Source organism: Sorex araneus, chromosome X, assembly GCF_027595985.1.
Source record: "Sorex araneus isolate mSorAra2 chromosome X, mSorAra2.pri, whole genome shotgun sequence".
NCBI lineage: Eukaryota > Metazoa > Chordata > Mammalia > Eulipotyphla > Soricidae > Sorex > Sorex araneus.
In genome coordinates, this window is record NC_073313.1 from 233,327,919 (window position 1) to 233,353,000 (window position 25,082).

The window sequence follows — 25,082 nt, forward strand, 5'->3', positions numbered from 1 at the left end:
TTAAGAGTTGAGAAAGACTCTTGTTTCATTGAATCAGTGAGATATACAGTTACAAAGTTGTTCATGACTGAATTTCAGTCATACAATGTTCCAACACCCATCCCTTTCCCAGTGCACATTTGCCACCACCAATGTCCAGTTTCCCTGTTTCCTTCCTGCCTCCTTCCCCCTGTCCCACCTGCACAGCCTACTTCTTTCATAAAATGACAGACACTTTCCTCTCTCATTTTTCTTTTAGACTCTCTTCATATTATCCTGAAAATGAAAGCAAATGAACACAGTAAATGAAAATACTTTATTAACTGTAATGTAAGGCAATATTGAAATAAAAACTTTCTTTAAAATATAAGCAAGTTGGACCTTTATTGCAAACCACAACAGCTAATTAGAGAGAGAGAACAGAAGGGAATGCCCTGCCACAGTGGCAGGGTGGGGTGGGGGGGAGATGGGATTGGGGAGGGTGGGAGGGACGCTGGGTTTACGGGTGGTGGAGAATGGGCACTGGTGAAGGGATGGGTTCCCGAACTTTGTATGAGGGAAGTATAAGCACAAAAGTGTATAAATCTGTAACTGTACCCTCACAGTGATTCTCTAATTAAAAATAAATAAATTATAAAAAAATATATATAAGCAAGTTGGGGGCCGGAGTGTTGGTAAAGTGGGTAGGGCATTTGCCTTGCACGTGACCAACCTGGGTTCGATCCCCAGCATCCCAAATGGTCCCCAAAAGCAAAAAAAAATGTATATATATATATATATATATATATATATAGCATTGTTTATTCCAAGGGGTTAACTGTACAGACTCAGTACTGCTCTTGTTGCATCCTATAAATTCTAATATATCATGTTTTCATTTTCATTCATCTCCAGGTTTGTTAATATCATCTTTGATTCCTTCACTGAGCCAATAGTTATTCAGAATCAAATTATTTATTTTCCAAATTTTCCATTCCCCCACCCCCTCTTTTTGAAGAGATCTAGTTTAATGCCATTGTAATCTGTAAAGATGATTGCTTTTACAAACTTCATAAATGTACTCAGTCTTGTCTTGTGTCCCAACATATGCCTTATCTGTAATGATGATTTGTGAGCACTTGGAAAGAATGCGCATTCTGATGTTTTACTGTGGAATGCTCTTTATCCATCTAGCTTGTCATTGTTGATTGCCTGTTTCCTTGGTAACTTTCTGTCTGGTCTATAAATTAATTGCTGCAAGTTGGAATGTCAAAATCCCCTATTCATTGTGCTTTGTGTCTCCTTTTGATCTGTTAATATATACCACAAATCTTGGCTGGAGTGATAGCACTGCAGTAGGACGTTTGTCTTGCACACAGACGACCTGGGTTGATTCCTCTGCCCTCTCAGAGAGCCTGGCAAGCTACTGAGAGTATGTCGTCCCCATGGCAGAGCCTGGCGAGCTACCCATGGCGTATTCAACATGCCAAAAACAGTAACAAACAAGTCTCACAATGGAGATGTTACTGGTACCTGCTTGAGCGAATCGATGAGCAACAGGATGACGGTAACAGTGACAGTGACCACAAATCTATTATGTTGGGCATTAATAATTTTGTTTTCCTGTTATATTAGTTCTTTTCTCATTAAACAATGTCCTTATATAACATGCATTTTTTGTTTGCTGCTATTTCTTTTGGTTAGATGTCAATTTTTTTGTCTGATGTAAGTATAGTAGTTCCTAAGTTTTCCATTGACTAAGTTTCTATATTTTGGGGACCACTCCAAGTTCTTGAGGGACCAGGTGGTGCCAGGGATCAAAATTAGGACTCTTCCATGCAAAGCGTGTACCCCAGCCCTTTAAGCTATCTCTGGCCTATCTTAAAATCTTGATAATTTTATTAGTATGTGTCTTGGTGTAGGTCTCTTTGCATTTAAACACCAAGTACTTAGGGGGAGGTGGCTCAGTAGACCATATATTTTGCATGGAGCCGCCCAAGCTCAATCCTCTGTACCACATGGCTCCCCAAGGACTATTAGGACACCCAGCATAGAGCTGGAAGTAGCCCCAGAAGATAGCTGAGTATAACCCAAAAGCGAAACAAATAAGTAGCCAACTACTCCTTTGCCTTCGTGGGCTTGACTAGTTTCATCTCTACAGATTCGGAGAGGGTTCTATAATTACTCTTAACAAGCTTCTCTCTTCCATTCTCTTCTCCACCCCCATTTTTTGGTTTGGGGGCCACACACAGCAATGCTCATGGCTTACACTGAGGGTCTACTCAGGGTTTTCAGCTCTGCACTCAAATATTACTCCTGGCAGTGCTCTGGGGCTCAAACCCAAGCTGGCTGTATGCAAAGTGAGCCCCTACCTGCTGTACTATGTATCTCTCTGCCCCTCTCTTTTTCCCCTACTAAGATACCTATTAGTCTTATGCTGCCTTTCCTCAAGCAGTTAGAGAATTCCCTAATAGAATTTTTTTCAGATTTGTTTACATCATTTCTTCTTCAAAATGCATCATTCGTGCCTATAGTACTTCAAGGTACTGATATGGTTCCTCATTTGGTCTATTCTATCTCTGTAGCATGCTCTAAAACTTTTGGTCTGTCATTGAGCTCTTCATATTCTGAAGAGACTATTTCTTGTTTACAACATTAATTTCTACCCTCTTCTTGCCAATTTTACTTCTAAACTCACTAATTTTATTGTGGCTTTGCTGTAATTCTCTGATTATCTTTTCTTTATCACCCTGAACTACCCTTCTGAGTTTTCTTCTACATCTTTTTTAATTTACTGTATCAATCTTACCTCTATCTATAATCTCATGCCATTGTTTTCTCCTTGTGATGTTATAATATCCTTGAGGTCTCTGGTTGATATGTGTATGTTTCTGGTCAGCACATTTTAATACTCTAAATTACTGTTATTTATTTCATTAATCTTAACTTTTATTTAACTTTTTTTTAACTTTTCCAAAAGATGGTGATATCATAAGTTTTATTTTACTTGGATTTTTTTTTTTTCCTGGTCTTTCCTAGCTTCTGTAGAATTGGAATTTTGTATTCAGTTACAGTGTCAGTAAGGTAGAGGAGAGGGCACAGGAGAGTACAGCACTATCAAGAATGTGCTGAAACTTCGGGGTAGGAGAGTACCTAAATTTGTATTTGGCACACTACTCCTATCTCTCATCTCTGGGGATCCAGGTAATATGACAAAACCCACTTTCAGTGCATTTCCCGAAGTACTTCTCATTCCTTTGTCCACTGATGCATGACTCTCCTTTGTCTCTTTGTGAACAGTTTGTGTTAAGTCAGTGAGGGACAGGGGATACCTCAGACTCACCCTTAGCCTCAGTGCCCAGGTTCGTGAGTTTATTAGTTGATTCTACTGCTTGTGGAGCAAGAAACCTCCTCCCATCTCTCCTAGGAGTGAGCAAGTCTTGTCAAATAAACCACCTACATGAATGGTTATCTAATATTGATTTGGTTACTTAATATGATACCTAGAGAGGGGTACAACTTTGTAAGCAAAAGTATAATAACTTAAACAAATACTCTCTCAAACTGTTAAAAGGCTTTGGTTTAAAAATAAGTATAGGCACTACTTATGGCAAAGTCTTACTTTATTTTGTAAAAAGTAATATTTTGAGTATATATTTGAACAATGCAACTACAATGAGAAGCACTGAGTAAAAAATACCCCGCTTTATGAACTTATTTTTAAAACAGTGAAGGCCTACTGCTCATTGAAGATAGAAATGTGTGATTGAATTATAAAACATAACATGTAAGCGTAAACATGCACAACTAAACAGTTGTGAAAAAATAGAGGATTAATCAAAATATTCTGTTTAAAAATATTAATTTCTAGTTACATGGAATTTTATGCATAAAAATAATATATAACTAGAATGACTCTTCAATGGTCACTTCTGAAAATCAAATACTAACTTTAGTTAAAAAGTTAACTTTTAACTTCTTTTTTTAAAGTACTTCCCAAATTTCACTAATGACATTAGAATAAAATACTTGGAACAATTCAGTCCAAAACATGTCATATAGTGCTTACTCCAAGAAATCTTATGATGTACAAATAAACTGACTAATGGAAAAAATTAAGAAAACAGTTCAATTAAGTGAGCATCAAAGTGTAATAAAGTATTGCCTTCCTTTTTCTCCTGCCCATCATTTCTTTTCATAATGCCTTTGCAGCCCGAGTGTATCCTGTAGGCATTTCACCTTGATCTACATTTTCTCTCAAATTTCCAGCAGCTGTGAGATAGCACCAGGAAGCAGTAACATTACCAGACAATAATATCTAAGCCCAAACTCCCCCTGTCCTAGGTTGCAGTAAAAGTTAAAGTACCTTGGGTCTGTAAATTATTTCAGCAACAAAGAACACTTCTCTAAGTGATGATTTTGCAGGAATGCTTTGTTGTCATAATGCCAATTAACCATTTAAAAAAAAATTTTTTTTAAACCTGAATTCACTGTCCATAGATAATCATTTAAAAGCTGGGGAAATAAGAAATAAATAGTGACCCAACCACTTTTAAAACTCCCTCCTACTTTACACAATTAGTTCTCCACCTAATCATCCTACACAGAAACTTGTTTCCACCACTAACAACAAACACTGTCACTTATCATCGCATCGATGGGAAGCAGCAAGAGGCAAAAACCCATCTGGAAATCCATTTCTGTCAATCAGTCTGGCCCTGCCCATTCTCAGTCTGTAGGCCCAAAGCACTGGGGTCTTCAGGGGTCGGCTCTGGGGCAAATGGCCTCCTGGCAGTGCAGGAAGGTAAGGAAGGCCCGGCAGCACACAGTGGAGTCCGCTTCAGTTTAATGACTCGGTGTGGGGTGGCCTTGTCTGAGAGCATGACCTTGGCTGGAGGTGGGTGTGCGGCTCCATTTTCAGCACCACCAGACCTAGGTGACCCAGTGCCCACTTTCAAAAGGGCAGAACTCTGAGCTGCCTTGGCACTTGGAGATGGGCTTGCAATGACTGGACACACCTTGACCGAAGCTGAGTTCTTGACTTTGATTTGGGTGCTGGTAGAAGGGCCCATAAACCTGACTGGCTTAGGACCAATCTTACAGTTCACATCTTCTTCCTCTTCATTGAGGGCAACCAGGCGCCTGTAAATACAAAAGGACATAACTGTCAGCACTACAGGTCCAGTCCCTAATGAAAACTTTCTGAAGATTGGCTGCAGGATGAGCAAAAAAGCTTTCATCAAGAGCATGAATACAGGGCTTACAAGAATCAATCTACCTCATCTCTCATCTCCAAGCAAAAGCATAAGTAAGCAAGTTTACAGAAGGTGAATTTGGCTAAAATATAAACTCTTCTAAAATCGTAATTTTATGACCAACAAGTTACATGTTGGAGTGTTTCATGAGAATTTCACGACACCACTCTGTCCCCAGGAATCCTCATGTGAGTTGCAAGAGAAATACTGCTACATATATTATTGTCCTGTTGAGATTTGAAAATCTGCATTAAAAAATGAATGCTTTTGAGAAGACCTGCAATAAGGATAAAAGTTTAATTTTGTTACATTCATATTTCCCAGTCATTCTGCAATGAGAGCTTCATAAAACTAGTTTTCCAGGGGAACTGCTGGGACAGTCAAATCCATGGTCCAGATGGAATTTGAGAAGTACTGGACAAATCTCCAAAGATTCCTTCACTGAGTCTACTATTCAACACAAGAAGTCTAAAGGGAGCCCATTGTTTTAAATGATCTTGAAACCATTAACCACCACTATCAAAGGCTTGCTTGTACCTTCCCCAGCTTCCATGAGCTTCACTTCATGAAGACCATCTCCTCCATGTCTTCTCCCTCCCACAAAACAGAGGGTGAGTTTCCCATAATGAACTCTGATCTTGGACTCATAATATCATGGTGATTTGAATACCACCATATGTAGAAAAGCACGTGACTATCACTCACCCTAACACTCTCCTGAGCACAATTCAGTTTTCTCAGATCGGTCAGAGGGCTTTGCAGGACCATGTAAGTGGTCCAAAATCATGAAGATAACTATTGAGCATCAAAATGATGTTTTATAAAATCCGAGAGGAAAAACAATGACAAGAGCACAATCTCCATAAAACCATTTCTGTCTGCTTTGCTTTCTAGCCTCTTCATCCACCAGATGGTAGGCAAGAGTGTCCTGACCTTGGCACCACTGCCATAGGGGCTCAGATTATTCTCTCAGCTGCCCTGTATGTTGAGAACTATCCCTGGCAGTAGCATCTCTAGTTCCACAGAGCTGCAACCAAAACTGTCTCCTAATATTGTCAAATATTCCATCCCCTGGGGGCACAAACTTACCCGCCTCTAGTTGAAAGCCATGGCTCTAGATCCAAATAATATTTTCTAACTGTGGGTTCCAGAGGCAAAATAAATGATGATAATAAAACAAGGGCCCTTAAGCATAAAAGATTGGTTTTAATAAGGGATGATTAACTACTAAAAATGGAACATATTTCTCTATTTCTCTCTGAAGAATCCTGAGAGCAAATGTAAGAAAGTATTCTGCAATTCCAGAGGACCAATGAATCAAACTCTAAAATGGGTGATTAAAAAATTAGAACATCTGGGGCTGGAGAGATAGCACAGCGGGTAGGGCGTTTGCCTTGCACGCGGCCGACCCGGGTTCAAATCCCAGCATCCCATATGGTCCCCTGAGCACAGCCAGGGGTAATTCCTGAGTGCAGAGCCAGGAGTAACCCCTGTGCATCGCCAGGTGTGACCCAAAAAAGCAAAAAAAAAAAAAAAAAAAAAAAAAAAAAAAAAAAATTAGAACATCTGTAAGCCACAAATAGTACCCAAATACTAAGAAGTATTTTTTTAAATGAATTTGAAGAAATACAAGTTTAAATGTATTTAAATCTAAAAGGCACAGGTGTGGAGAATAATTTAGAAAGCACCATATAATAAAAGTAGTGTGTGTGGCAATCTGTAAAAAAAAGAATTCAGAATAAATCACAGGAAATTTAAAACATTGAAGTTTAATTAAGGGGGTGCAGTGCTGCCAGCAGATCAACCTGCACCTATGGGGCGAGCACATAAGCAGCCTGATGGTGCCTTCAGGATTCCTGATACCTAAAATTGCCGCTGTGACTTTGGCCAGACCCCAACAACTTGGGACCAACTTTCTGAGAAATTAAACAGCCAAAAGTTAGATATGTGGGAGCCACATCCACAAACCACCTCTGGCTCAGCTATACAAGCTCATTTATCAGCCTTGCTTCAGTGACCCATAAATAAATCTAAAAAGAGATCAAAAGCCACAGTTAATCTTGGACCCGAGCAAGGCTGAACAGACAAGAACAAGTCAGAGGGGCACAAATCAGCCTGGTGCCTACCCAAGCAGAGCCTCTGGCAGCTGCTTGCTCCCACAATCCAAAATTGCTGCCAGGCTCCCAGCCAGACTCCACCATCTCGGGACGGACCTCAGAGAGATATAATATGCTGGAAAGTCAGGTTTGTGGGTTTTGTGACTGAAATCTCCAGGCTTTCTCAGGGTTAAGATTGGCTACCTCCCCTGACCTCCCTGTACTTCCAGAAGCCTCAGCAGTCGTATCCACACCCCAAGCTTCCACCCACTTAAAAAAAGTTACTCCAGCCATACCTTTCCAATAAAAATAGTGAACGCCCTGAACAAACACAATGACCTCTTAGTACCTGTACTGCAAACCATTATGCACAAAAGGAATGAGAGAGACAAGCTGGGGTATTAGGGAATTGTAGGAGGGAATTGAGGGACATTGGTAGTGGGAAATGTAACTGGTGGAGTAATATGTGTTGGATCATTGTATGACTGAAACCCAGTCATGTACAGCTTGTAATGATCTATCTCATGGATATTCAATTTAAAAAATTGTTTTAAAAGTTGAATTAATAAGGGGACTAGAGAAATAGCACAGAGGGTTAGTCACATGCCTTGCACACAGCTGACCTAAGTTCAATCCCTGGAACCCAGTATGGTTCCACAGCCCTGCTAGAGTGATTCCTGAGTGCAGAGTCAGGAGTAAAGACTGAGGCCCCCTGGGTGTGGTCCAAAACCAAAATCACTATATCACTGTCTTCACGTTGTTCGTTGCTTTACTTGAGTGAGCACCAGTAACATATCTATTACACTCAGTCCTGAGATTTTAGCAGCCTCTCCTTACTCAGAGGAGTAAGGAGACAATCTTTCCCAACGATTGGAGGCTCTTTCAGGGTCAGGGAAAGGAGACCTATCGTTACTGTTTTTGGCATATCAAATTCACCACGGGTAGCTTACCAGGCTCTGCCGTGCGGGTGGGATACTCTTGGTAGCTTGCCAGGCTCTCTGAGGGGTATGTATATATCTGTTACTTGTATTTGAAATATGAATACACCACGGGGAGCTTGCCAGTATTGTGTGAGTTGGGGGTAAGTTCCTGGGGTGGTGTTCAGGTCTGAGGCTCCCTCCCAGCAGTTCTTGCCAAGGAGGCCAGCAGTTCAACGCAAGAGCCCCATGATGCAGTGTTACTTGGGCTCTGCAATGTCTGGGATACCCAGGCCACCCCAGCAGTGCTAGGACACGTTGAGTGCTGCACCCATTTATGCTGGAGGGACCAAGCGGTGTCAGAGACCAATTCAGGGTTTGCACTTTCTTATCCCCTGTACTGTCTACTGTCTCTCTGCTCTCTGGCCCCTCATCCAGAAAAAAAAAAAATTTTTTTTGGAAGTGCCAGAACCCTGGGCCTCACACAATACAAGTCATGCTCTACCACTAAGCTACATCCCAGATTCCACCAGTACTTTGAAAATCACACACTTCTCCCAAAAGAATATGCTATATAATCAACTTTAGAGAATAAGAATTTTTACATCATTTTGATACTTCTCACTTAAGATTTACATCTGATGGTAAGACAGAACATTCATCTAGAAGGTAAGAAGTATAGTACAGTCAGAAACCATTATGTACTCTCCCTTTAGAAAGGAGTAAAATGGAGTAAAATTCATCAACAGCACAAATAACCTCTTCCGAACTGGGGCCATGTGACGCAGGCTTCCAAGTAATGGTCGCTCCTCCAAAGTCCAACACTCTATCAACTCATGAGGCACCCGCCAGTAACTAATACCTGGAAGGAAAAAAGACACAATGGAGAGAGTCACTGTCCACCACTACACTGTACAACAAGAATAATCAGAAACAGGGGCTGGAATGACAGTACAGTGGGTAGGGCATTAGCCTTGCATGCGGCCAACCTGGGTTCGATTCCCAGCATCCCATATGATCCCCTGAGCACCGCCAGGAACAATTCCTGAGTGCAAAACCAGGAGTAACCCCTGTGCATCACCAGGTGTGACCCCCCCCCACAAAAAAAAAAGAATAATTGGGGCTGCAGCGATAGCACAGCGGGTAGGGCGTTTGCCTTGCACACGGCCGACCTGGGTTCTAATCCCAGCATCCCATATGGTCCTCAGAGCACCGCCAGGGGTAATTCCTGAGTGAAGAGCCAGGAGTAACCCCTGTGCATCACCGGGTGTGACCCAAAAACCAAAAAAAAAAAAAAAAGAAATAATCAGAAACAATGTAAGGTTAATATTTCCCTTGTGACTCAGAGTGGTACACACATCACCAACACAAAGTGCTCCCATGAAGAGCCAGGGTAGCAGAGGCACAGCTTGTGACCCTGTCTAAGAGCTGGATGCCATACCCAATCTTGCCACTGAGCAGTTGAGGACACTTGGCAGGTCTTGCCTGGGAACTGGGCAGCTATGTGTGAGCTGGTGAGAGGCTCAGACTCTATACTCAGGCCTGCCTGGTCTGACTCGCATCTGGGTCACTCATAATCATGGGATGGAGAGAAATTTACCAAACTTACCCAAGCCAAAATTTCCTCAACTGTAAAACGATGACAACACAGAATTGTTGTTCTTTAACTAAGTGATGAAAGCAAAATGTTTATTTATAAGGCATGGCAGAGACTAAACGCTGAAGAGATGCTAAGTGCCTTGCATACAGGTCGTCATGTTGTGGTGGTGTATGCATTTGACAGGAGGGTTAGTATGTCTTCCCATCTCTCACTAGGTTTCATCTGAATTAATATGAAAGGGCAAATGATGTTCACTCATGTTTATCTTAATTTTTAATATCTGGTTCCTGAAGGAAACCTAAAAACATATTTTTATGAATCTTGACGACGTTAGGCTAAGTGAAAGTCAGACACAAAAGGTCATATGATTCCAATTATATGAAATATCTGGAATCAGCAGATCCAAGGAAACAGAAAGCAGATTAGTGACTGCCAGGAGCTAGTGGGAGATAATTTCTTAATGAGTACTGGGTTTTATTGGTAGATAATAGAAATGTTTTTAATTTGACAGTGTATATGTACTTTGATTGTACAAACTCTGTGTTTTACTTCAATTTTTTTAAAAAGCCCCAAGATTATAGGCACCAAGAGACTTACATTCAACTTATAAATTTTATCCATCTTATAATACTGAATAAAAGAATAAATATAAATTGACATTAAAAACTAGTCATCTTTAAGTTCCAAGAATGGACTTAGTATGTATCTTCTTTTTTTATCATTAAAGTTCTGACAATAACACTAAGCCAGCATAAAAGACTTATTGTTACTGTTTTTGGCATATCCAATACGCACGGGTAGCTTGCCAGGCTCTGCCTCTAGGGCTCGATACCCTCGGTAGCTTGCCAGGCTCTCTGAGAGGGGCGGAGGAATCAAACTTGGGTCAGCCGAGTGAAAGGCAAACACCCTCCCCGCTGTGCTATCGTTCCAGCCCCAGCATAAAAATATAAATAATAAATATTACAGATACACAGCTAGTAATCAAAGAATGCTATGAATTTAATTTAACAAAACTTCCAGAACTGCCAGATAATGCTCACAAACCTATTGGTAGTATTAAAAAGCATTACCATATTTCATCTATTAGGTTTGTTTAAAATCAAGTTTATGGGATCAAACTTGCATACAATAAAATTTAACCTTTAAAATTAATTTTTAATTGTAGTTTAGTCATTATGTTTACAATATTATTAACATTTACAATTTGATGTACACAGTTACCATACTTTTACCACCCATTTTGTAATTAAATAGGTGCTCAAGAGAGAATACAGGGCCTCACACATGAAAAGCAAGTGCTGTATCACTGAGTTATAAACCTCAACCCTAAAATTCACCTATTTTAAGTATTTAAGTTCAATACTTAAACCTAATAAGTATTTACCTATTTTAAATATATAAGTTCCATGAACTTTGATAAGTATAGCCCTGTGATCAAAATCATAATCAAGGAGATAACAGAACATTCCTATCCCCTTAAAAGTTCCTGACATTTCCAAGTCTTGCCTTTCCTACGTTATAATGAAATCAAATAAGATCTAGCCTTTTGTACCTGGCTTCTTTAGTCTGATGCTTTGAAGTTTAACCCACATCAATGACCATGTACTTATTGCTGAGTCATATACCAATATGCAGAATCTTGCACGGCAGAGGCTGGCAAGCTACCCATGGCGTATTCAATATGCCAAAAACAGAAACAATAATGGGCCTCATTCCTCTGACCCTGAATGCGACAGGGACAAATGAGACGTTACTGGCACCTGCTCAAGCAAACTGATAGCAATGGGATGGCAGTGATACAGTGAATATACCATTGTATAGATACAATGCTATTTGTTTAAAAAATTTCTTTTCCTTACTATAAAAGTTAATTCAGAAGCTGGGGAGATGGCTCAAAGAAATGGAGGTCATGTTTGATATATGTAAACCTCGGATTTAATCTCCTCTGGCACCTTGGGATTTCCAAGTACCACTGAGAGTAACCAGAAGACTGTTTGTAAGGCTTATCTTCTCCAAAAATAAATAATTCACATTGTACAATATTAGAGAACAGAGAAAAGCACATACAGAAACATCAAAATCTCTAAAACTAGGAATCACATTTTTGTATACTTCATTACACAGTCTTTTCTAGTCCTATTATGTGTACCTAATTAAAAAAAATCTTTACAATTAATTTTGTTTCCTTTTATTCACCTGTATGAAAACTAATTCAAAACATTTTAATCACTGTATTATCCCATGGGTGTACAAAAATGTATTTAACCTTCTATTACAGACACTTATTTTCTTTCAAACTATTTTGAATCATACCACATTGGACATCATTGTCCATAAATCTTTGGTAATACCTTAAGGAGTATCCTAGAAATAGAATCACTGAATCAAAGAAGGTGAATAATTTCATATATTGATGTTTGATAAGTTATTTCTTAAAAATCTAATACTTTTATTCTTTCCAAGAATCCAAGAATGTGAAATCTTTACTAACTGGCATATAGAAAAAAGTTTCCATGTAATGTATATTTCACGGAGAAATTTGAGTCTCATGCCACATGTTATCTCTTTTTGTGGAAATTTTATAGTCATGTTGTACACATTCATTGATACTAAGGACTGAACTGGTTTTCTAAAAACGCAATAAATCTATTGAGAATATTTTTTCAGATAATCAACATATAGCATACATATTTAGTCTCTTGACTTTTTGTTTAAAAATTAATGTTTAAATATTCGTAATTCAGTAATAGTAGTAACTGAAATGATAAATTATTAACTAAGTATTAAATATTATATCATATATATCTAAGACTTGGGGATTTCTTTTTTGGAGGGGCCACACTCTATGGTGCTCATAAATTACTCCTGGATCTGCACTCAGTAATCACTCTTAGTGGGCTAGGGAACCATATGGGATGCTAGGGATTGAACCCCAGGTTGGGATACACACTACAGTGTTCATGGATCAATCCTTGATCTGTGCTCAAAGATCACTACTGACTATACATGGGGAACCTTATTTGGTGCTGGGGATCTGACTTGTCAGGTATGTGCAAAGCAAGCATCCTCTATCCTGCAATATATATTCAGCCACCATTTTTTTCTTTTTTTATTGTCAAATAGAATTAGACTATATTTCTTAGGTTGATAGAGTTTCTGTTCTAATGACTTCTCCTCTTGACACGTTCTTGACTATTAACTGATTATTCCTTCACGGATTTTTCACTTTTTGTTTTACTTAATCTTTATTGAGGTACAACACTGTTAGTACTAGTTTTATGAAAACATTATTTCAAAAAACACCCATCACCAGAGTGCCCCCTTCCCTCCACCAAGGTTCCATAAGCCTCTCCCTTTCAACTCCTCACATTCTACCCTGCAAACTCAGATCTGTGGTTCAACTCTCCAATTCCGTTGCCTTTGGCCCTTTGTTGTTCCCTTACTGTGTAACTTTAAATACCACATATAGCAGATTATTATTTATCTCTTTCCTTCGAATGACTTTACTCAGTATGATACCCTCTAGTACCATCTAAGTTAAAGCAAATAACATGATTTTATCCTTTCTTACACCTGCATAGTATTCATCACAACTTCTTGATCCATTCATCCATAGCGGGCATTTGCATTTCCATATCTTGGCTGTTGTATTAAGCACTGCAATGAACATGAGTGTTCATATATCCTCAAAAGGTTTTTTATTTTTTTTTTTAAAGATAATTTCAAGATTCCCACAGGATTCCATTGGTATTTTGATAAGTACTGTGTTAAATCTGTAATTTCATCTAAGAACTCAATACTAGAATATTCAAATTTCCCACTCAGGATATTAGTATGCTACACCATAATAATCTTTACCCCTACTTTTTCTTAATGGATGAATGGAAAAATGGATGGATAGCAGCATTCTTCTAAGAAAATAAAGCATTTCTTGGCAGGGCAGTCCTGTTTATCTTTTGTTTATAGCTATCATGAATGGGATTTCCCCCTATAATTTGTAAGTAATTTATCATTGGTAATCTGCAAATCGTTGGTCCTTCCAAGAGTTCTTTTGTTCACTTCTATTTCCTACCTTGTAGTTCTCCACAGGCCCTCCAAAACTTTGTGAAGTAACAATGATGATCAACCACATACTTTTTTAAAAAGTTACAATGTTTTAAACAATGCCAGCAGATGCCAGCTCTCTGCTCTAGCTTCCTGAGTCACTTGGTCAAACAACCTAGCCAACATATCTCCCTGGCTCCAAGCCTACAGGCATCCTGCGATTCCAGGAGCATGAAATGAGACACACAGAATAACACCCGTTTTGTACTTCAACCTAAGTGCACATCAAATAAATCTAAAACAAGAAATTCAAAAAGAGTAATATTTCTTTCATTATATGTCATCCCATCTGCCTGAGAGATATTGTAGCGGAGAGGGGGAAACGTAACAAAGAATCACATTATAATCCTATGTGATTTGTAGCATCCACCTCTACCAAGTTTAAAAATGATCTGAGATGTCATACTTTCCTTCAGTCCAAAATTTAGGTCTTACTATAGTGCCTGAAACTAACAGATACTCAAAAGTATGCTTGTTAACAGCTAACCTCCGTGATCCTGAAGCAATGGGCTTGCCCTCTCTGAGGCTCAGTTTCCTTATCAATAAAACGGCAAATACATACAAGTTTCATGAACAAGAAATGTGAATATAAACCTCTTATCACACTGAATATTAAACCATTATTATCAATGCTTACATAGCAGTTTGGTAAAAGATAGTCAAATTTCAAATTGCATTTAAGGCAATTTTAACTAATGTATAAGGGATCTTAAAACAGAATTCTCAGGGCTGGAGTGATAGTACAGCGAGTAGGGCGTTTCCCTTGCACGTGGCGGACCCGGGTTCAATTCCCAGCATCCCATATGATCCCCTCAGCACTACCAGGAGTTAATTCCTGAGTGCATGAGCCAAGAGTAACCCATGTGCATCGCTGGGTATGACCCCCAAAAAAAGGCAAAAAAAAAAAACCCAAAAAAACTAAGCCAGAATTCTCAGCATTATTTTTTATAAATTATATGTTTTATGCCTAGTCTAAAAGCATATCTCCTCACCTGCATGGCAGACCCTGGCAAGCTACCCGTGGCGTATTCGATATGCCAAAAACAGTAACAATAAGTCTCACAATGGAGACGGTACAGATGCCCACTCGAGCAAATCGATGAGCAACGAGATGACAGTGACAGTGACAGTGACATTGTACATGATGAGTAAACCTCTTTAATTGACCCAATAAGCAAAATAAGCAAACAAACAAGTTACTGATTATAAACTATTACAACACCTGAGACTTAATTCTAAGTGAATCTCAACTTAGTATGAGCTGACAAATTCCTTGACCCTCACAAAAAAATCACTGTTAAACAAAGAAATGCAGTATTTAAGTTTACCTTATCTTACTAAAGAAAAGTCTATGTGCTGTCATGAAATAAAAGAAATGTACTGTACCTTTTCCTTCCCAGGCATCAAAAGCATCCATCATTTTCTTCAACTCTGCTACTGAATAATAGCTCCAAATGTACTGCACATTATTTCCCGCCTCTCTAGAAATAGTGCAAAAAAATTTAAAAAATGTACTACCCAGGTATGAATATAGCACAGCGGTTGGGCGTTCGCCTTTCACACGGCTGACCCGGGTTCGATTCCTCTGCCCCTCTCTCAGAGAACCCAGCTAGCTACCGAGAGTATTGAGCCCGCACGCCAGAGCCTGGTAAGCTACTCATGCGTATTGCATATGCCAAAAACAGTAACAATAAGTCTCTCAATGAGAGACGTTACTGGTGCCCGCTCGAACAAATTGATGAGCAATGGGATGACAGTGACAGTGTAAATATACACATTATATCATTATGTCATCTAGACAATGTATATATGTTATAATGCGTAAACAACAAATGCTTGTTAATCAAAAAATATATAGGCATAGAATAGTTCTGTGATTTTTAAGCATAAATATATGAGTAGATACAAAAGTATATCAATAATACACTATAGTTATATACTAATCTAGCTTTATTTTTTGTTTTGTTTTATTTTGTAGGTCACTCCCAGTGATGCTCAGAGGTTACTCCTGGCTCTGCACTCAAGAATTCTCCTGGTGGAGCTTGGGAGGACCATTATGGAATGCCAGGAATCAAACCCAGGTGAGTGTATGCCAGGCAAACACCCTACCTGCTCTGGCCTCACAACTGGCATTTTAAATGTAATAAAGTATTTATTAACTTCACAATATAGACCTGTAGCACTGCAGCACTGTCGTCCCGTTGTTCATCGATTTGCCTGAGTGGACACCAGTAATGTCTCCATTAGGAGACTTGTTACTATTTTTGGCATATCGAATATGCCACAAGGAGCTTGTCAGGTTCTGCCATGCAGGCGGGATACTCTCGGTAGCTTGCTGGGCTCTCCAAGAGGGGCAGAGGAATCGAACCCGGGTCGGCTACGTGCAAGGCAAACACCCTATCTGCTGTGCTATCGCTCCAGTCCACAATATAGACCATACAGACAAATCACTAAGTACTTAAAATTAAATTTTATTTTCAAAAAAATCCACTAACTCTAGTAAAATTAGAAAACACTTAATTATTTCTAAAACTTTCCTAATGGTTTGCCAAGGACTTAACATATCTCACTTAGAAACATTTTGATTGACAAGGAACTGAGAAGCAGAAGACACATTTAATTACTGAAAGCGCAAGTTTACGCATAACTCACTGAGATGTGGCCCAATTCAATAGCCCAGGAAATTAAGAAAAAGAAAAGTGAATTAACTCCCACTATTATAAGAATTTTCTTTAATGTTCAAGTCATTGAACTTGAAAGCTGGGAAAGGGAAGCCTTTCCTCGGTTCTCACGAGACAGGTTACTCACAACAGGCCAGCAGGAGAGTCCTGGGCCACTCAAATACACTCCTATACTCCTGGATCACTGGTACACACCCCAGACTCTAGTCTTAGCAAGGAACCGAGGTGTGGCATTTTGCCAGTCTTATCCTCTTCCCTTTTTGCGAACAGTAGATCCTCAAGTCCACCCCTGCTGGAGAACTACTGCCCTAGACCTTGGGGTATTTGGGGAGGGACCTCTTGCTGCACTAACACCCCCGAAGTGGGGTGCTACTTAGCAGCCACTAGGGCCACCTCCTTGGACTGGATCCAGTGGGGAGAGATGGATGAGCAGGAGGCGGGGAGTGGTGCTAGAGATTGAGCCCCACGTATGTAAGGCATGTGCCCTCACCTTTTGAGCTATATCCATAGCTCCAGACCTCAGGTTTTATATATAAGAAATAAATTTTAAGTTCTTTGTGAAGCAGGCCTATCTCCAGCTATCACGGCTCATTCCATCTGCTGAGAGATGTTGATGTTTTTTTTTCCAGTCAAACATAAAATCCATTTGCTAACATCTCATTAAAGAGATCAACACTTTTTGTTCTTTTTCTTATTTAAATATGGACATACCTTTTAAAAATGCTTTTACTGTGAATTCGTCCTCCCAGCTGCTTATCAATAGCATCTGTTCCATCCGTTCTGGTGGCATAGACACCAATAATTCTACTCTCACAGCTTGCACCGGATGTGTTAAGATAGTGGAGGACCCAAACTGTTGGTTTATTGCAAACTAAACCATATGAATCACAGAAGTCTGTTAAAGCCTAAAGCAGAAAATATATATAAAATTAGAGTTTAAGCCTGGAGTACAGTAAAATGAATTTGCACTACTATTTTAAAAAAAGATTCACTTTTATTTTGGTCAAAAGGGAAATAAAAAGATTATAAATTTCAGACAAGTCTATATGCCCTTAAAAACTCATCATACATTGTTGAAGTGGACTGGGAGTTAAGGGGAGAATGTCACCCAAAGAATAATACCAGAATTTTTCTACATGGAAAAATCTAAAGAATCCTTTCCACATTGAATTACAGTCTATTTCTTTCTCTCAGCCTCACCAACAACACTTTTACTTTTAAAACTTCCTAGAAGAGTAATTAAACACTAGAGCTTTTCCTCCTCCTTGCCCCAATTTCTCATTTGACTTACTCTTCCTTTCACCTTCTACTAACTAGCCCTACGGTTGATAGTTCTAACGTCAAATCAAATTACAGATTAACTAGATTAACATTTTTTTAAAAAATAAGGACATATGAACTCACTGTCTGTACTCATTAGGCATTTGTTTGCTCACTGGAATATTAAGTACCTAATGTGCGCTTAGGTCTGGAGATATAAAGGAACAAGAATTCTTCTAAAGCTTATAGCTAATGAAGAAGACAGTGACAAGCCATCAGTGCACAAGGTATGAAGTGCTACCTGGTGGAATGACTAGGTGATCAGGGAAACAGCAGGAGGGGTTCCTGGGCACTGGGGAAGGGAATACTCAAGGATGGGGCTTCCCTGAGGAAAATGGCACTGGCATGTCACAATCCCAAGGACAAGCACACTTGTCTGTTTTATTCACTGCAGCATTCCCAGTAACTGAAGAAGTGCCTGATACTAAGGAGAAGCTTAACATTTCCTGACTCAGTGAGCAAAAACAGGGCCCTAACCAGTCCTGCATCTTCGCTTCATTTCAGTGAACTCCTGTGCTGGCTATTAACTTTACTTGCACATCTCTGAGAATGCCCAACTATATTACACTGTCCAAGGACAAAGTATGTTGTATTTTTTTTTATGTCCCACACTCTCTAGTACAGTGCTCTATACCACAAACACTTGACATAAATGTGTACTGGCTGACAGAATGAATGTGCAGTGTCCCTTTTGAATATAAACCAGGAATAGCGCAGGGACTTCAGAAGATGAATGTCAATCCACTGCCATGTTCTGATCAGGCATTTGGGACAGCTTCTGCAGATGTGCAAACAGCACCGTAAGATTGTCTGACAGACAACTCAATTTATAACTTGAGCAGCAAAACCCACGGAGTCAGGCAAACTCCAGCCTGACTGCAATCAAGTCACTAATCTCATCAAAGCTGCACTCTTAATAACCAGGCTCCAGCTTGCTCTACTAAACATCAACATCTAATTCAAAGCATTGAAATCAATCCAAATCAGATTTCACCATTAACAGTTATCTGGGAGTAAAAAAACCTTGCTTGTTCAAAGGAGTAATTACTAAAAATATAATCGTATTGATAGATAAAGCAATGAAGCCTCGCTACTGATCAAAGAAAATTTTTTTTACTTCAGCAGCACACATAGGTAAACTGGATATACAGAAAACTCAGCCTGGCTCCTTGCATAGAAGGCCACACAAATATGAAAAGTACTCCATAAAGAGATGGATTTATCTCAAAGTGAACTACTCGTGACTGATACTTTAACAGTAACAAACTGTTCCACTCACTAAATAAGATATAAGCTGTCACTGTAAGATATTTTACCCAATGATATCATAACCATTCTTTAGAAAACTGATTACAGTTAACAAAGTAATACATTATGCCCTCACATTCTTAATTTTAAAAAAATTTGAAGAGCAAAATAATTCTACAAAAATACCATCAGAATGTGTAAAATCTTCAAGTGAGTAATAAACACCCCATAAGCCTTGGAGTGGCAATATAAAATACTTTTCTTGAAGAGCATTTTGGCCTTGAAAAAAATGAGTAGTAAGAAATGTGTCTTAAAAATTTATTTTAAAAGGTTAGCTCATCGAAGGTTTATGTGAAAAAGACAGGCTATGAAAAATAATACACACTGCTTTGTACATATAAATGCAATAAATAAATGTATATAGATATATACACATACATATATTAAAACTTAAGAAAATGCCAAGACCTTTTTAAGTTCTATATTTGACCTTAAAGAATATGTCTCCATTTCATTGGCCAAGTGATCAGACAGGCAGTATGGATAAGGAATGCCAAAGTAATCAGCCTCTTCCTGTAAAGCAACTCGAGTCTGCTCATCTGTGGGAATGTGAACTTCTCCATGAAGATAATCCAAAAGGTACTTAAATAGCTGTCCATCACGGTCAATAACACAAGCCCCTAGAAAATATTAAGTTCAAAAATGATTGCACACACACACACTTAATGAAACTCAATAAAATTTCAACACGTCGGATAAAAATCAGACCAAGGGACTTGGTAATTAGAAATGCTTCTTTGGAGGCCAGAGTGATTGTACAGTGGGTAGGGCGTTTGCCTTGCACGTGACCGAACCGAGTTCAATCCCTCGCATCCCATACGGTCCTCTGAGCACTGCCAGGAGTGATTCCTGAGTGAAGAGTCAGAAGTAACCCCTAAACATCACTGGGTATGACTCCAAAACCCAAAAAAAAAAAAAAAAAAAAAAAAAAAAAAAAAAAAAACCAAGGAATGCTTCTTTCTCACACAACAGTTAACATCTTTTGTTCAAATAGGTTAAGTGAAATCTGGTAATCCCCTGTATTCTCATCTACCACAGAGAAAATGTATTCTGAGCAACATGAAACATTGTGGGCTTGTTTTGCATTTTCAGTTTTGTGGGGGGGTCAAACCCAGAATTGCTCAGAACTTACTACTTGCTCTGTGTTCAGGGATCATTCTTGGTTAGGCTTGGGATCATATGGTGTGCCAGGGATCAAAGTTAGGTAGGATGAGTGCAAAGCAAGCGCCCTATCTTCTGTAGTATCTCTCCAGTACCCTATTTGGAACTTTGAATACAGTGACCATATTTCAACTATCGCCACTACAAAACAATGGAATTCTGGGACTAACTGCTGTTAGAATAGGAAGCTTACCCTTAGTCATCACCCAGCTGAGCCAGGAAAGAATCAAATGAGGGCATACTGGTGCTTGTTACAATGCTGTGTCACCGACATACAAACACTGGCACTGGCTTCCTAACTCCAGCCAGGCCATATGTTAGGACTTACTACATTGCACCTCAGAGATCCTCAATTTCAAAAGAAAAATGTTGTGCTGGTATCTTTTTGATAAAAAGCTTTTTCTTAAGACAATTTCACAAAATTACAGTAAAATATTTCTTTGTGAAGTTTCTTGATAATGCCCTTTCTCCTTTGACTTGTTTAGAAAAAGAAGAGATTTTTAAAAGGTAAAACTTAGGGGTATGGAGTTAGCTACAAGAAGTGGAGTGCATGCCTTGTTTCTTGTAAGGCCCTGAGTTTTAATCCCCAGTACATATGATGCCCCATCCCTACCGCCAAGAACAGCTGGCATAAAGCAGGTCCCTATCATAGGGCTGAGTATTCACCAGCAACCTTTTTGTCCAGAGAGGCATCAAAGGCCTAAACAACCAGCCATTGCTGACTTTTTCTTCCAACTGCCACTCAGGTGGTAAAGCAATGTCTCAAGACTCCATAATCCCTTCTTTTTTTTTGGGGGGGGGGGCACACCTGGCAATGAACAGGAGTTACTCCTGGCTCTGCGCTCAGGAATCACTCCTGGTGGTGCTCAGGGGACCATATGGGATGCTGGGAATCGAACCCAGGTTGGCCGCGTGCAAGGCAAACACCTTACCCGCTGTGCTATTGCTCCAGCCCCCCCTTTCTTCTAATACAAAAACAAGAGTGGGTTCACAAAGTCCTAGTATCAATTAAGATGTGAAAAAAACCTCACTTGCATTACTGAAGTTTCTTTACAACCAGTAATAGGTGTGAATCCCAGAGCCCTCAGAGAAGAGAGCTCATCCTCAAAACCCCAAACTGCAGTTCTTCTGAAACACCAGCATTCAGTTCCTGCCAGGGGTGATAAATGGTCTTATCCTATTTTGGTAGCCCTCCACCTCAGTTCATGCAAGGCAACAAGACCAGACAAGGTGGGGTGCTCAATACGATGTCCACACTGACAGTGACTGCCCTATTAGGAGAATGACTGCTTTCTCCAGAGGAGGGGCTAGAAAGCAACCTTCATTTCTCTCCAAGATCACAGACATAAAAAACATATTTAATCAGCCCCACCCCCTTTGCCCAAGGCATTGTGGGCATGTTAACAACTTTCAAAACATAATTAAATGCCATCATGAGGTCACTGTTGCCTTTATGCCAACTTACCTCTCACTTGTGTCAACTCTGATACTATTACAGATTCTAAAAACATCTATTTAATTTCCCTATGTACTTTATGATAAATCTTGTACCTCCATCTAAGTAATTAATATACTAATACATTCTGCTGTCATTAGGAAAATCAAAAGGAATACAGACTAGGCTCAGATTTGAATTAGTATTCATACTCATACTTAGAAACTGTCGATATTTACCTGATTCATCTGTTTTCAGAGGAAAACGACCACTAAACATGGATGCTAACATTGAGTCCTTGAAGCGGCACAAGGACTCACGTCTCGCCGTGTAAATGCAGCCACCCACATTCAATCGAAGGACTTCTAATACTTCTTCTTCTGCCTTCTGACCTTCCATTGTTTCCCCAGACATCTTACTTTTCGCCTTGAAAATTTTTGTAATTACGAAATGACTTCGGTCCGGTTTCCGTCTGTAAGAACAAAAGACAATCACTACGATGGTTCTTTCCAACACTGCTCTAAACAGATAGTAAAACAAACACACTTCTTAAAAAGGAGTCTGAGATACAATGAGCAGCTGGAAAAACTTTGGCTCAGGGGATTTTTAAAAGATAATTAAGTATTACAACCAAATTATAGCTGCTGCTGCACTGTTGAAAGAATTAAACAAGATAATGCGTAGTCTGACACACAAAAAGCAGATGTGAGGTGTATTTATGATCTGTAATAGGGACTTCGCTTTTTAAAGTCTGAGGAGGCTCTAGACTGCAGATGGAGCATGGAATGAGTCTGCCTTGCTTTAGCACTTACAAGCTTCGATCAATGCTTCTCTGCCTGTTTTCCGTAACTATAAAATGCAGGTAGTAACTGTGCCTGCCTCGAAAAACTACCAGAGGAATAATTAACAAATATACAATGTATGTGGCACAGTCTGTCTCCGATTAAGTATTTAATAAATGACAAATATGATGCAAAATTATATACACTTTACTATAAAGTTTATAACTGAAGGCTCTGATCTGGAGATTTAAGGAAACAAAAGAGCTGAAATTAGCAGGAAATGTGATTCTTAAGAAGCCAGGGGCTATATAATTTATCAGCTGGATCAAACCCACATAAATAACTGTAGCTGGTCTGGTCTAAAGACAACAAGTATTTCGAAATCACCCTCTGGTTTCTTCACTCTCAAGATGGCTAAAGCTTTAGGGAAAGTTGGCTCTAATACCTAATCCACTCTGGAGACGGAGCAATTATTCATGACCTTTCTCTGAATCAAATCTAGCTCAATGACTTAGAAGGCACTCCAATAATGGACAGCCCTGGGTCTACACACTTCCTAGCAACTGCAAAATGGCTGTAGCTGCTCAACTACAGTATCCACACACAGCAAACCACTCCAAATACACATTGGATCAGGAGCTGTCTGGAAAGGCTTCCATTTAAGGCAGCCCCAGTGACAGGGAATGGGGCGTTAGGAAGATCATCTGGGTCAAATATGAGCAGGGGACAAAACTCACTGAGTCAAAGATCCAACTTTCAAAAAATCATCTATGGATGTCACCTGTGGAGCTGCCCAGATATCCTGGGTACAGCACCCAATGCCAGCCTGAGAGCACACCTCTGAGTCACCGACTGGAACTGGTTCCCGCATCCCATGTATTCCTCACAGGGTGGGGTACACTTCATGACCTGCATGGCCTTCCCGGGTACACTCCCTCCGAGAGCCGTGACACAGGTCTCTACGGTTTGTACCTCTGCTCACCACATCTCATCTCACGTGTTGAATCCCCGATCCCGGGGGCTCTCAAGCCCGAGAAAGCAAGGCTGGCATCACTCTGTCGAACCCACGGGATGCTCTCACGTGGACGGCCCTGGGAACCAGGCCTGCCACACTCACAGCCCGACTGGGCGGCGTCCCCGTCCCTACTGACAAGAGGACTCCGGGAAGAGGCGAGGGGTGTGAGGACTCCAGAGCACTGTCCTGCTAGGAAGTGGAGTCCGCGCAAAACCAAAACCGGGCCAGCGGGACCGAGTTCAAGTTCTGCCCGCTGCACCCTACACCACCTCACCTCCAAGCTCCTAGCCCCGCCACTCACCCAGCAGTCACCCGGCAAGCTCAAGGCTCCCGCTCTAGAGAGCCAGGATTGAGGGACTCCCCCACAGGAGAGGCCCCAGGGCCACCATGTCCAGGCCGGCCCCTGGGCCCCCTCCTCCCCCCGCAAACAAATGCACCCACTGAGCCTCCCTGCCGCGTCGGGAGCGGTCGGGCTCGGGGAACGTGTCTCCACGGTGCGGGCCTGGACCCACCCACGTCCACATTAATCCGGGAGGTTGGGAGGTGGGGGGAAGGAAGGGGTAGAAGCCCGCTGTGAATGCAGATTCCCGGGCCCCGCCACCGAGCCCGGAGGCGTGGGGAGACCGTCTGAGGGACCCCACCGGGCTGAGGCGCGGCCAAAGACAGTCACACGCCTCCCAGGAAACAGCACAAAACGGGGGGAGGGGCGGAGACACCCGAAAGCCCCGCCCGGAGTCTCTCCGAGGCCCGGGATGCCGAAAGGGCCGGAAGCCCGAGCCTTCAGCCGAGGGGCGCCGGTGTTGGCGGCGCGGCCCGGACCCCGCCCCCCAGACCCACGGCGCACCCCGCGCCCCGCTCCTGGGCACGGGCGGGATCGGGGAGGCGGCCACCCCGACTGACCTGCGGCCCGCCCGGCCGTCGGCGCGGCCGCTGGACGCCGCCGGGCCCAACGCGGAAGTGAGCGCCTGCTCGGCTGCTCGGCAACTCGTGCCGCGGCGCGGCCCCCGCGGCGCCCCCGTGCGGCCCGGCCCGGCAGCGGCTGCGCCCGCGCGGGAGGCCCCGCCTCGGACACGCCCCGCCCCGCCCCGCCCCACCTCCCCTCGGGGCTGCTCACGTTCTGGCCGCAGGAGAGAGACCTGGGCGGAAACTCGGCAATCCAGGGCTGAGTTCAGAGTTCCCAGGCAGTTCTTACACAAAAGGAGGGACCAAGAATTAATAAATTGGCAAGAATTAGCATTAATAGATCTTTTCACTCCCCCGTCACAGGGTTCAGTATCTTAATCTATTGCCCAAGTCAGGCGATTCCGTGCTGCTAGGGCACACCCAGGGGGCCACCCTGGTGGCGCTGGCTGGGAGTAGGAGCAAATTGGATCATATTGATCTGTCTCCCCACCTCTCACCCTACAATTCTTTTGCTTTTTGTGGAGGGAGTGGGGAAAGGTAGATGGGG

The 25,082-nt window shown here is 41.2% G+C and overlaps 1 protein-coding gene across 2 annotated transcripts; it reads right to left on the reverse strand.

The window, feature by feature from the left end:
• Positions 1-783: 783 nt before the first annotated feature.
• On the reverse strand, positions 784-24,632 carry KCTD18 (potassium channel tetramerization domain containing 18). 2 transcript variants are annotated; one of them, XM_055123221.1, is made up of 7 exons: positions 24,533-24,632; positions 22,075-22,307; positions 19,648-19,859; positions 17,323-17,516; positions 15,317-15,411; positions 8,986-9,088; positions 784-5,100 (listed from the first exon to the last, which is right to left on the reverse strand). In XM_055123221.1, exons 2-7 carry the CDS (start codon positions 22,247-22,249, stop codon positions 4,662-4,664), a joined length of 1,218 nt encoding a protein of 405 aa, XP_054979196.1. In that variant the 5' UTR covers positions 22,250-22,307; positions 24,533-24,632; the 3' UTR covers positions 784-4,661. The 2 variants fall into 2 exon arrangements, with proteins under 2 accessions (XP_054979196.1, XP_054979197.1); XM_055123222.1 differs by lacking the exons at positions 22,075-22,307; positions 24,533-24,632 and having other exon boundaries at positions 19,670-19,802.
• Positions 24,633-25,082: the final 450 nt, after the last annotated feature.

What these genes read in the sequence shown, in the direction of transcription:
- KCTD18 (XM_055123221.1), bottom strand. Translation starts at nt 22,249, where the DNA reads ATGTCTGGGGAAACAATGGAAGGTCAGAAGGCAGAAGAAGAAGTATTA. An exon ending in TCTGAAAACAGATGAATCAG is followed by an intron (nt 19,860 to 22,074) that starts GTAAATATCGAC and finishes AATATTTTCTAG; the next exon opens with GGGCTTGTGTTATTGACCGT. An exon ending in ATGGCCCCAGTTCGGAAGAG is followed by an intron (nt 5,101 to 8,985) that starts GTTATTTGTGCT and finishes TTGTATTTACAG; the next exon opens with GCGCCTGGTTGCCCTCAATG.